Below are 13,789 nucleotides of genomic sequence, written 5' to 3' on the forward strand. Positions count from 1 at the left end.
GATCTGTAACCTCAGAGCACTGAATTATGCATAACTGAATTTCAGCTTAGTAAGCCAATGAGCTTGATATTTAATGGCAAAAAATTAAATGGACAAGGACTTATTAGCATAAACAATGTTCATTCGTTGACGTTCATAGTCAGAATGTTTCAAAATCAACATACTATACTAAGATAAGTTAATGACAATGACAACGTAGAACGTTTACTATCTTCCTCCCTCCCTATCTCTTTCCCACATGCATGCACATACACACGCACATGCACATGCACGAGTTAGAAACTGTAAAACAAATCAAATGGAATAGTTAAAGAAGTATTAGCTTATAATTTTGATATTCTTTGCTATACGCACTGTCTTTGCAAAGCCTGCTTAACTGGGAATTTCTTCCCACAGTTCTTGCACTTAAATTCTTTCTCCTCAGTAGGTTTCTGGTGCAATGTCTGAAGATGCTCAGCAAGAATTTCCTCGCTGGTAAAACTCGAGTCACACTGGGGACAAGCATAGTCCTCTTTACGGCCAAGGCAATCTGCACATGGACAAGGAAACAGATTTATAAGACAAAAATTAAGAGCCAAGAATTGCTCAATTTTAGTTTCACTTTAAAATCAAAATTGTGTTTAACAGTATCAGAATAATAAATGCTTATCTCTATGAGTATTAAAAATATTGTCCAAGAAAAATAATAGGAAGTGTTACTAGAGAGAAATACATTATCATTTAATTCCTTTCTCTTGTTCCAGCAAATTAATACAAAATCAAAATCAATTGTTAATTTACCCTATAATGTTCACTTTTCACATTAAAGAGATGTTGAATGAGAAAGCAAAAACTTTCCATGAGACAGGTCATCTTGAGTTCACTGAGTGCACAAAGAGAAAAAAATCCAACCAAGGCAAACTACGTGGAATCACCAAGGGGAATCTCACATACATGTGAAAAGGACCAAGGTCATAAAAACAGCACTCATTATGGTAGGTATAGTGAGGCTCCACTGCGTCTCTGGCTTGTCAGTCCCTATGGACTGTCACAGATCCGCCCAAATTTCTCAAAGTACATTATTTACATTACAGATTTTTTTCTTATATTAAAATTTTATTAAATAAAATGAGATTTAGAAAATTTAGAAAATGTGAAGAAAGTAAAAATGACCAAGGATCCTGTAAGGAAGAGAAAAGCACTTAATAAATTCTCAAGTCTGATTTGTCTTTTGTCCATTCATATCTTCCACACAGTCTGATAATTACATTTATGATCATACTTTTTATGCAATTTCGTCTGTTGCTCTTTTTTTTCCATTCAACATTTTCTCAATTAAAAAAATAGTGTACCGTATTATTTAACTAAACTCTCCATGGTTTGACATTTGAGTGGATTATTCGTTTCTTTTGTGTTATGGGTTTGTTGTTCTATGTTCTGGGTTTTTACTGGGAGAGTTGCTTTTATTAATAAAAACTAATTTCTAAAATAAAAATAGCAATAATATTAATAATGTAATTACCTGATTCATACTTTTTAAGTCTCTTTAAGTTTCTGTTGATTATTTTTACAAAAGTAATGGAATTTGGTATTTGTTCACTGAAGAAAAATCAGGATGATAATAAATAAGCAGGAGATTCATTTTTAAGCTAAAACAGTGGACTTAATAATAACATGCCCGGGGGTGTGACATTAAAAAAGTATATACTAAAAGTACATCATAGGGAATAGTCAGTAATATTGTAATTCACAAAAATAAATAAATACCCCTCAAAAAGAAAACACAGAATCATCAGAAATAGTCACCCAAAGTCTGAAATGCAAAACTGCAAAATGCATATTTGAAAGATAGAACAGAAAGCCTGTCCTCATCTTCCCCTTAAATAATCCACCTAAAATAAAAAAACACAAGCAGAGGCTGGCAATGCTGGGAATCCTTATACTTTCTCAGCCAGTAACATACAGTTCGAATAGGAAATTCGTATGAAAGACATTATGACCATGGTGACTAAAGAAACTAGTGTCACTTCTGAAATGGCTTTGCTAAACAAAATGGAAAAATACCCTCTGGTAAATTTCAGCCCATTACAAAATGTGAATACCTATAACATCATTCATATTTCTTTCAAACCCCAGCAGGAGTAAAACACGACATAACAGAAACAAGTTCCAATAATAATTGATTATTCCCCAGCAGATGGCAAACAAGAGACATCCCTGGATTGCAGGCCTGATCAAAGCAGGTCAGACCTACAGTCCACACACAGTTTCTGGTTACCCAGCTGAAGCTATCTAACAGTTCTGCAGGCTTCTACAGTCAGAACAGAAAGAGATTTCCAGAAGCTCCAGATTCTCCCAGGATCTCTAACAAGAGGGAGGCCAAGGAATAATCCCAGAGGGTCCATCTAGCAGTGCCGTTTGGACACCTCTGCACTTGCCCTTCCCCATGTGCAGATGAGAACATTAACATCTCTAAGAGTTAGTGACTTACTCAGTTACAAGACTGATTAGTGGCAGATTCAGGGCTGGAGTACAAAATTCCTCACTGCTCGCCACCCCAGATGGACCAGGGAGAGCAGTGAGAGCCAGGAGCTGGCACTGACCTTAGCAGTCCTATAGGGTACATCTATCACCCACGCCCGCCATTCTCCTCCTGCTGGAATAAAGATGGGCTTACAGCCGGATATCCTCTGAGAGTCGTTCTAACCACAACTATTTTGACAACACCCTACGATAATGCAACTATAATTCACCCACAGTTCAAACCGTATTTCTCCTACAACTTCCATTCTCTCAGATCACCAGTTAGAGGCAATACCTTTTCTGCCAGCTGTTGATTGTCCTTTAGAATTTTTAACTTCCCCTTCTTTGATCATTGTCATAATTTGCTGTTCTTCCTCATCGGCCTCCATGTCACTGTCCAGGTAGCCGATCAGCAGCTCTGTATCTGTTTCTATATCCTCAATTGCCAAATAGAAAATGTTTTCTCCTTCCTGAGACAAAATTAAAAAATATGCTGTTGTATGACAAATAATTTTTAAAAGGTTGATCCACTCATTTGTTTCTAATAGTAATGAAGAAATCATTTTAAGATACATTGAGTACCATGTGCCCGTTTTTTATATCTCCAACTGATTTAGATACTGAAAAAGGAAACTGACAACATTCAGTCACCTGGCAAATAAAATACAAATATATATTACTGATAGTGACATTTATATATAGCAAATGAAAGTCTATTTATATTTCTAAAAGTGAATTTCACATTGTTAATTTGCCTTATGCAGTAACACCTTGTGGAGGTCCGTAAATGCAATAAGAAGAAATCTGTTAAGTAATGGCATCATTTCTGCGCCTAGAGAACAAAGTGCTATCAATGACCTAATTATGATTAATATTAAATCCAAAACTGGAAGTAAAAAAATTACAATTTATAATATAAGCCAGAGGAACAGCAAATGAACCCTAAAAGAATTTCCAAAAAACCTAGACCAGAAACAGAAAAAAGACGAGGCACCTGAGAGGTTCAAAGAATTGACTAAATCATCCTGTGTACCTAAATTCCAATGAAATGACAGGAAAGCAGAAAAGAAAGGAAATTCTAATATCAATACATCAATTTTTTTTTCAAAATTCTAGAAGATTAGAAATCAGGGTTGAAATGATAGATAGCTACTCAGAAGAAATTTCAACCCATAACAGACACAAGAAAAATGTTACAAAGAACCTACTTCCCAAGGAAACCCCAGAGAAACTTCACACTTGGAATGAACTGGTACAAAAAGCCCCTCTGGGCCTTCCGCCAATCACCAGGGAGGCCAGAACTGGGGCTGCTTAGCGCGCTGTCCCCAGGAGAAACACCCAGAATTGCTGTCTTTTACATAGTTGAGGATTTGTTCTGGGAGGGCTCCTAGTTTGGCTGCTGAGGATAAAGAAAAGCAAAGCATAGCCTGAATTTATTGAACCTTGGTGGTAGGCAAGGGGAGTGAAGGACAAGGACAATAAGCTCCACCAAAGAGTGAAATTCAATAACGGAGAGAACAAAGAACAAAGCCTTCCCTCTGTTGTCATTATCACCACTCTTGTTATGGAGGAAGAGACAAGAGGAGGAAAAAGAAGTGAGGTGAATGAGAGAAGGAAGAGGAGAGAGAGAAGAACGTGTAAGACATGTATGTGTGTGTGTGTGCATTTTTACATAAGCAGAGCCCTCATGAAAAGTCGGGAAAAATATGCATAAAACTGTTACATGGTTATCGTTTGGAGGCTGGGAGGAAAAGTAGTCTATATTCAATACTGTTTTACATTTTTTTGTTTTGGTTTTTACAATGAAAAGAATCTTCGTAATTTTTAAAACAGTATATCTTAGAAAATTCCATGCAAGAAATGGAAATGATGATCATATTCATCATTTCTGGTCAAGAAAGGTTTGATGCAAAAGTTCGAGTTATTGAACAAATCTAACCACCAGCTACAGTTAATTAAAAGATGTTTCTATAATATTTAGCGCATCCTTGGAAGATTTTTAATTTCAAACCTGAAAAAACTATAAAAAAGTTATTTCTAATTAAGAACACAATTAACTTCTATACAATTGTTACTCTTTGTGCAACAAAAATAAATGAAAAACAACGGAGACACTCAACAAAAGAGAGGTCTCTTTTTAAATTAACTCAGAAGTGGCAATTTCCAGAGTTTGGAAACCACTTGCCAAAGTGGTTGTTACCCAAAGCAACAAATGAAGATTTCAGAATACAATCATAAATTTTAGTGCTTATCTGATCAACAGACAAGAAATTTAATTGAACCATCTCTCCAGAATATTAATCATCAATTTCATGATGGCCTGAATAGCACCAAGAAAAGACAACGTTTTTTAATTTTAAAACATGGTAACATTCACTTAAACTGCAATCATAAGACACAGCATGCCTATTTAGGAACTCCATAATTTTTAAAAATTAATATACCAGTTAAAACCTCAATTCAATAAAAGTAATAGCATTATAGCCACCAAGGGCCAACGACATGTCTTGTCTGTATACCAAGATATGGTACAAAGAGGTATTACATTACAGGTATTATCATTACAGGTAATAATTCAATCTATTTATTTTATAGAAATATAGATATCTTTCTATGTATAATTCCTACCACTACCCAGTCCAAGAATCTCTTCCTTTCATTTGCTACCATAATAATTTTAAGAAGTATCCTCTTAGATGGCTTCCTTCCATACACTTCACTAATTTAATTGCAAAACAACTCTTCATTAATATTGTTCTTCTTCTTCAAAAGTTTCCATTGCCAGAACCTGCCAGATTCCTAATCACTGGAGCTCTCTTGAGCTCTTAGGGCATATTCCTCACCTGTAGGCTCACCCCCAAGCCCAATTCCATGTCCATTGGCAAGAAGGATTTAAAAGGTGTTGACCCAAAGTCCTGGGACTCAGCATCAACTCCCTGTTGTCATTATCCTGGCTCTGACCTTGCGTTTCAGCTTTGGTGACTATTCTAATATTCAGATCCTGAAATTTACTTCTTATAGCCATCATTTCTGGTCATTGGGTTTGTGGCATATTCCCCTGAACATAGATCCCTCCATAAGAAAATCACTCCTTACATTTACATGTTAGGGTTTAGCACCTTTCTGGACTCTGCTTGGGGTCTGGGGTCCTGCTTATGGTTCCTGTTATGGGTTCCTGGTGATTTTGCTGAAAATGCTTGAGCTGGGGGCACCAGGATGGCTCAGTCGGTTGAGCGTCAGACTCTTGGCTTCCACTCAGGTCACAATCTGAGGTCTGGGATTGAGCCCCCAGGTAGGGCTTTACACTCAGTGCAAAGTCTGCTTGTCCCTTTCCCTCCTCCTCTGTTCCTCCCCCTGCTCATGCTCTCTCTCTCAAATAAATAAATAAAATCTTTTAAAAAATGCTTTGGTTGAAAGAAGGCTGTTCAACATGATGATCTGTTCCAAAGCAAATATTCTTTTTTAAAAAAAAATTAATTTAGAGGGAGACAGAGAGTGTGTGTGTGAGCACAAGTAGGGGAAGGAACAGGAGTAGAGGGGGAGAGAACCTTCAAACAGAATCTACACTGAGCTCACAGCCCCACAGGATGGGAAGTCAATCTCACAACCTGAGATTACAATGTGAGCCAAACCAAGAGTCCCACACTTCACTAATTGAGCCACTCAGGGACCCCAAAAGCAAATTTTCCTCAGCCAGTGGTTTTCATTGTGTGGGTAATCAGGATACAACACAGAGTGAGTGATGTTACAATTGTTTTCCATCTCCTGCATTACTGCCCATTATTTTGAATTTGTTTCTTAGTCTTGTTTCATTTTGCTTTATTTTTGTGTATCATTTTCAGCTAATTATTTGTATTGCAAGCTGCTTGTAGCATCAAAAAGCTATAGTAGCCTAAATGTCCAACAACAGAAGTTGGAATAAATTAAATACCTAGCAATTGGTTTTAAAATTTACCAAATGTAATTTTGATGGGAAAAAAAATATATATGTCATACGTGTGTGTGTGTGTGTATACACACATACATACAATGTGCCCCCACAAAGAAAAAGATATTAAAAAAATGTTAATGGAGCTTATCTCTAAGTAGGGATAATTTTAAGTATTTTGCAGAATCTTCTGCTAGTCCATATGTTACAGTGTTTCTAGAAGTAACAGGTGTTACAATAAATAATAAACAGACCTGGGTCTTGATACCCTGAAGTTGTACCTCATAGGGACTAAACAGCACAGGCTTTGGGCTGGCCAGGGTTCAAAGTCTCAAACCACCAGTTTCTTCATTTGCAAGATGAAGAAAATTAACAATGCTTATCTCACAGGCTGGTTGGTTATAAGAATTAAAAGAATATTTGTAAAATCGGGTAAGGTGCTTGGCATATGATAAGCATTCATGAATGGCAGCTCTGCTATTATTATTATTATTATTATTATTATTGTTCCATCATGATATAAACTTGAAAGACAGTGGTTAAAAGAGTCCTTTTTTTCAAAATTTATTTCAACCCAAGTGCCACATAAAGTTGCTATGACAATGCTGCTTTTGACTAACTTTCATTTGGCCAAATTGCTCTCAGCCAAAATATAATTCAATTCCACTGACTGCCTACCAGAGCTCTGAATTACTTTGGGTTTCTGGTTGTCACGCTCTGTTCTCTTGTTAACACACTAATGCGTCACTCTGGTTTGGACCTTCGATCTCAGTCACCCGTCTGAACTGTTCCTAACGTGACCAGCCATCTGCTTTGCTTGCAACTGAGGGGTTTCCCAGGACATGGGGCTTTCACAGTTAAAACTGAAAGAGGACTGGGCAAACCAGGACAGTTGAACACCCTAACTACACCCATCATATTCTCCAAAACCACATTCTGAACTCTACTTAAGATGTCCTACCAATAATATTGACTGGGTCCATCCCCCAATCTCCAACTGAGGGTTTTCAACATATAGAATGAGTCGTATCTCCAAATATGGCTCCAAAGTCTTACCAAATAGACTCCCATCATCTGAACCCACTTTGTCCTCTCATCTTCAACTATCCTGCAAACGAAACCGCATCCTATTCTTTAGACCAGCTGGCATACTTCCTTTCAGAAAACACTGGCCTCATTCCTGCTTAGTACAATTGCAAAAACCCCACTTGGCCTCCCTGCTACAACTCCTTAGCATCGTCTGAGGCACAGACCATTTTTGTCCTTCTCCATGAAACCTTCTCTAATCTACTAAATGCACGTAGATTCCAGGGGTTTTCTCTATACGAAATGCTTTAATGTTTTTGGGCATTTATAATTTATTTCTCTGGGCTTCATCATTTAATTCATATGATCAGGAAATTCTAATATGTGTTGATCTTATCTTCCCAAAGATAATTTCCTCAAGGCAGCAAATAAGAATTACCATGTGTCGCCCACAGCGTAAGCTGTACTCATAACAGTTGCTCAACATTTTACAAATAATGAAAAGTACAAAAGAATACTAAAAGGCTTGTGTCTATGGAAGAAAAGCACTTATTAGTAAACTGTTTGCAGATACTTTCTTTTATGTGCCTTTGGTGATAGGCTATTAAAATAAACCAGGTCGCAGATAGTGGTGACTTGGAAGGATGATGGCAGACGAATAACGGAGATGGTGAGAGTATTAAGTATGATCTGAAGAGAAAGCAGATGCTATTTCCTGACAGAATATACATGCAGTATGAGAGTAGAAGGGTCGAAGATGAGTCCTCGGTGTTACAGTTTTCCCTCAAGCATTCACAGATGTTACTCTATTTAATAACAATTCTTCTTAAGGTCTAAAATAAAACACCAACTTTAGATTTTTGTTTTGAATCTGTATATTCTCTGTAGATGTAAATATATTTTCACATGGTCCTTCACTCAGGTGCCCAAGAATATAACCCAATTCAACCATTTTTTTAAAGACTGTATTTATTTATTTGAGACACAGAGAAAGAACGAGAGAGAGAGAGAGAGAGAGAGAGAACAACCTGGAGGAGGGGTAAAGGGAGAGGGGAAGCCAGGCTCCCCACTAAGCAGAGAGCCCGATGCAGGGCTCAATCCCAGGACCCTGGGATCATGACCTGAGCTGAAGGCAGACGTTTAACTGACTGAGCCACCCAAGCATCCCCAATGCAGCCATTTTTAAAGTTAATTACTGTTCTTCAACAAATCTGCAAAATAAGAGTGGTTCATCATCCCCAATTGAAAAAAAAGTATTTTAGGTCATAAACTACTTTCAAAGCTCTTCCTTTGAACAGAGACAATCCACTCAGATAAGTAAAGTATAGGAGAAAATTATCTGTTTCTCTGAATGATACTGAAAAAAAATAATGGTGGCTTATATTTTATTAGAGTCATCATTTTGGTAACATCATATATAGAACTCAAATTTAGAGACAAACTTACACACACAAGAGATTCTCTGGATATCTTCACCGTCAGAGTTTTTTAAACAAACTTAGGTAATGAAGATAAATAAATCCAGAAAAAAGGTAGTAACCTGGCCAGGATGATTCAACAGGAAAGCTGGAGATGGTGCCACGTGGTAGAGCTGTTACAGAGAATTCTCTTGAGGCAGGTGCTCCACCAAAATCCTAATGCACCAAAACAACCATTTCTGAATTCATAAAGTAGAGAACGGCAGCCATATAAATATTGTATGGATATGGTCCCAAAAACAAATACTATCATCAATGTCATTATCTCTTTCCATACCAGTAACCTACTCTTAGCCCACTGGGTGTCTTAGCACACCGGCTGGGAAGTTCCATCACAGGAATGAGCCCAGGGGTGATGAAATCAGCCTCTATGCCAGAGTAAAAACTCAGATCTAGAGAGGAACATGAGGAGGCTTTAGGGCTTTAGAATCAGACTACAAACTGACACAACTCTGTCACTTTCTGCCTATGTAGGCATCTTTCCTTATCCCTCTGGGCCTCAACTGCCTCATCCATAAAGCAGAAAAAATACAATTTATTTATGCCTTGGATCTTACTGTTAATTTCTGGTAAGTGGCTAAGAACACATAAAAGAAATAATACCTCACACCAGTAAAGCACTTTGCAGTTTTCTAAAGATTTCAATTACTTTATTTCATCAGATTTTCACAGTAACCTTGTAAGATACAGATGGAAATGTCAAGTGAATTTCCTAGGACACTGGACAAAGAAATTCTACTTTGGAATCATATAAACTAACTTAGGATTCTAGCACATGACTTATTAGCAATGTATCCTTAGGAAAAGTTATCTTAACTTCATTTAATTACCTTATCTACAAAATGGGATCAATAGCACCTTCCTAAAAGATTAAAAAATAAGGAGTATATAAAGGAAGCCTGATAGACAGTAGGCACCTAAGAGATGGTCAGCATCAGGGCCCATCTCCCAGAAGAACTCCTCCAAACAGTGCACATTTTACAAATGGGAAAGTTGAGGCTCATAGATGATAAATGAATTGCAAAGTTCACACTTAGTAAATTCTAGAGCCAGTCTAGAACTAGAACAGTGAGAACTGGCATGATGAGGTCAGGAGTGAAATAGAATTAGTTAATCATTACAGCTACAATTTCAATTTTACTGGATAAAATATTTCCTAACGGAGCCCAAAATAACCCAATGCATTTAAGGGCTAAAGGGAATTTGTCTTCACATAATTTTTTTTTTTTAATTTTTGCTGCTTACTTTTCAATGACTCACAAAATAATTTCCTTTTTTAGGAAAAGATCAGACACTTATTATTTACTATGTTGCCTCAATCTCATGCACAGGAAAAACTTACATCCTGTTATGTAGATCTGATATTAATATACTCTTAAAATAGCCACGTATATGCCATATACAAAGTAAGAACCCTTAATTAGGAGTCAAGATGGTTCTTCTGACTTTGGCTTTCCCACTTGGGCCCTTTCACCTTGGGCGAGTCTCTTACCATCTTTGGAACTCTTTTACTTCATCTGTAAAAGAATGGAGGTAGACTTCATTATCTTATCCCTTCCAGAGCTAGATTCAATCACAAGTGAAATAACTTCTTTTTGAAGCACTAGTTAACAAAGCTAAAGAGAGAAACATGCATAGAATGATGTGATCATTGCTGTTCCTCTCAGATTTCACCCTGTGAAGAGGAATGCTGGTATGGAATTAAGAGTGGAAAGCTGGGTACACAACCTTGTAAGACTGGGGCAGGGGGCTTCTCTGAAATTACACAGAATAATGAAAGCCACCAATTAATAAGATTTTCTCAAAGTGACTGCTTCTGTATTGTGGCAGTAGCTAGAACCAAATAAACTCACAATGTCTTCCAGTCTAATTCTTTCTGATTCTATCAATATCACAAATCATTTACTCCTGGATATAGAGGTGTACCTACTTTTCAAATTTCCTATCTCTTTCCAATACCCAAAATCTCAAAAACCTCAGCTTTCTTTGACAATTTGCCCACTGTCCCTTCTCAAGTACCATGCCCCACTAGGAAAGACTTCATGAGAACCCATGCATTTGAGGTTCAGTTCTGTTATTTCAAAACAGCAAAAGTAAATGACTCTTGTTTTGCAAGGAAATGTCATCCCCACTGTGTGCAAATAAATAAAACTCTAGAAGAGGCCAAGCGTGATTCGGTGTTCCAGCTGCGCCTGTCTGTGACTTAACTTGGTTTCTGTTTACTTGTTGGCAGACTGTTGTGCACATGTGGATGATGTAAGAAAAAAATCATGATTGTGAAACTGGCGAAGACACAATTCATTGTATTAAAAAGGTAGTAAGTAGTGAGAATTCAGATTCTCCAGCCAAAATGACTAATGACTAATCAACACAATAGGAGATCAACTTCAAAATTCTAGAGGTTACAAACTGAAACTCTACCAGCGTGGATGAAAAGAAAAGTTTGGACTCCAACCCAGTTACTGATAGAAGCAGGAGACAAGTGACGAAGGTGGAGAAAACACAATGTAATGAAATAGGAAGAATTCCTATTCCTCTCACTTAATTCTTATTTACAAAAACTCTAATTCAGTCTCCACTTGTGTAGCAGTATCATTTCGGCAGAGCTCAATGTACAAAGCTGAAAAATATCAGTAAAAATTCATTTCCACAGTAAATTTCACAAAATATATTAATACTCATGTAACAATAAAACCAAAAACCTTTGAAATAAGGTCTAACTGTAATAGACCATTGCATTCTTATTTATTCACTCGCATCCCGGGAGGAGGACTGTACCAAGTAGCCAGGTAGCTCAGAGTCTTGCAGTGGTGTCTGTGGGAGGTGCGTACTGGATCAGGCTTGACCACGTGACTCCTATCGATCCATGAAACGTGACTGGAAGCAAGGTGAGCCATGTCCAAGAGAAAGCTTTAAGAGAGTCATCACGTTTGGGTGACTGCTCTTTCCCTTCCTCCAGGAAAACGCATGTCTCTGGTAAGGGCTGTTCCTCGAGAACCAAGTGGAACCGAACACTGGAAAAAGTCACAGCCTCCAATAGCCTGCACTTGTGTGGACAAGAACTAAATCTTTGTTGCTATAAACCACAAGGACTTCAAGGTTACGTGTTAGAGCAGTCTTCTTGGCAAAAGTTGACTGATACAATGACTTCAACAAAATAATACCTTTTTAAATTATTTTCCTGGTGAATAAGAAGAACATGTCTTGAAATCAAGGCAAATCACATGCAGCAGGAAAATGACAAGTGTATTTTAAAGAGTGAACTGTGTAAAGTAATTTAATTTCATGTTTATGGTACATTAATCAGGTCCTATAAAAAATGAAGTTTTAAACAAATATAAATGAAATGGTCCCCTTTCTTTTTTTAAAAGATGTATTTATTTATTTCAGAGAGACAAAGAGAACAAGCACATGGAAAGGCAGAGGGAGAAGAGCGGAAACAGACTCCCCGCTGAGCGCAGAGTCCTACACAGGGCTCGATCCCATGACCCACGAGATCATGACCAGAGCTGATCAGGTGTCAGATGCTTGACCCACTGGGCCACCCAGGAGCCGCTCAAATGGTCTCTTTTCTAATTACAGCTCATAATCAGCCACAAAGCAAAGAAACTGTTTAATATGATTCCCAGGAATGAGATACTATATTAGGCAAAAAACTAAGTCCATAAATAAAAAACAACAATCACTAATCACTAACATATATGCTATCTTTCTCTGAGGGGCTCAAGCAAAGATAGTTATCTTTGAAGCATCTTACAGAACAAATCTGACATCATGGAGAAAAAAGTGAACAGAAAAGACCAGAAGAATAAAAAGAAAATTTTGCTACATAGAAAACACATAATTTGATCCTGGGAAACGGAGGTTCTTCACAGAAAAAAACCTGTAACTCAGCTATTTTATTTAGATATAAGTTTTCAATATTGATAGACCAAGACACTTTAAAATAAGATTATGCTACAGGGAACTGAGTGGCTATTTTATACACAAACAATTAAAGAACATATCGTGTTTGCATAGTATATTTGCTCTATTTTACATCAGAATCTCTTTTAACCAACCTCCACTTAACACATCCCCAGATTTACCCAACACTCGCATCAAATCTGCTGAACGATGCCCCAAGTCTTCTCAGCGAGCAGCCTGCTCTCTGCTTTGCCCACACACCTCTGCCCTCACCACTTGACTTGTGTGCTTGCATCCCAAGAGTCTGTTGTGTTTGTTTGCACAGGTTTATGTCACTTGTACAAGCTATTTAATTAGTAACTTAACTAAATGTTACATAAACCAAAGATATGAGTAAGAAAAATGCAATTGTTTCTAAGAAAATCAGTTATGCATTTTGAAAAGACTCAACATACAGCTATAAAAACGAAACAAAACAAAACAAAAAACTGTCAAGATACAGAAGGCAAAGCAAATCTAAAAGATGGGGGAAAATCATAAATCTGGACTGCACCCAGGTTGCTTTACAAGAAAGAGGATTTACTCATACTACTTTAAAAATAGCAAAACTGAATACTTTAAGGAGTAGTTAACGAAAAAAAGTATGATAGCAAACACTAGTGAGAAAACCTATACTCAGAATCAAGATGGCTTTGGTCATAAATCAAAAAAAAAATTAAAGAATCAATGTATACTTATAAAACTTAAAATAAAATTGTTGAAATATCAATTTTATGATCCCTAACTAGCACAAACTTTTTCTATTACCTGACCAAGTATTGGTTCATATCATATCAGAAAAGAGAATTTCAACCAAATTATCATATAACCAAGTCTGGGTAAAAGTTCCCCACACATGCCTCCCTAACCATCTATGCTGTCCCTATCAAAGTGTTTACCATCCTGATCT

At 37.1% G+C, this 13,789-nt stretch overlaps 1 protein-coding gene across 1 annotated transcript in view; it reads right to left on the bottom strand.

Moving 5' to 3' along the window:
• PRDM5 (PR/SET domain 5) overlaps positions 1-13,789 on the bottom strand; it is a 225,296-nt gene that overhangs the window by 110,933 nt on the left and 100,574 nt on the right. The window contains exons 4-5 of the mRNA XM_032333306.1: positions 2,798-2,972; positions 355-529 (exon numbers count right to left, since the gene is read on the bottom strand). Of these exons, the coding sequence (XP_032189197.1) occupies positions 355-529; positions 2,798-2,972 (350 nt within the window). The remainder of the gene's footprint in view (positions 1-354; positions 530-2,797; positions 2,973-13,789) is intronic.

This window comes from Mustela erminea, chromosome 2 (genome assembly GCF_009829155.1).
Source record: "Mustela erminea isolate mMusErm1 chromosome 2, mMusErm1.Pri, whole genome shotgun sequence".
In the NCBI taxonomy this organism is placed as follows: Eukaryota; Metazoa; Chordata; class Mammalia; order Carnivora; family Mustelidae; genus Mustela; species Mustela erminea.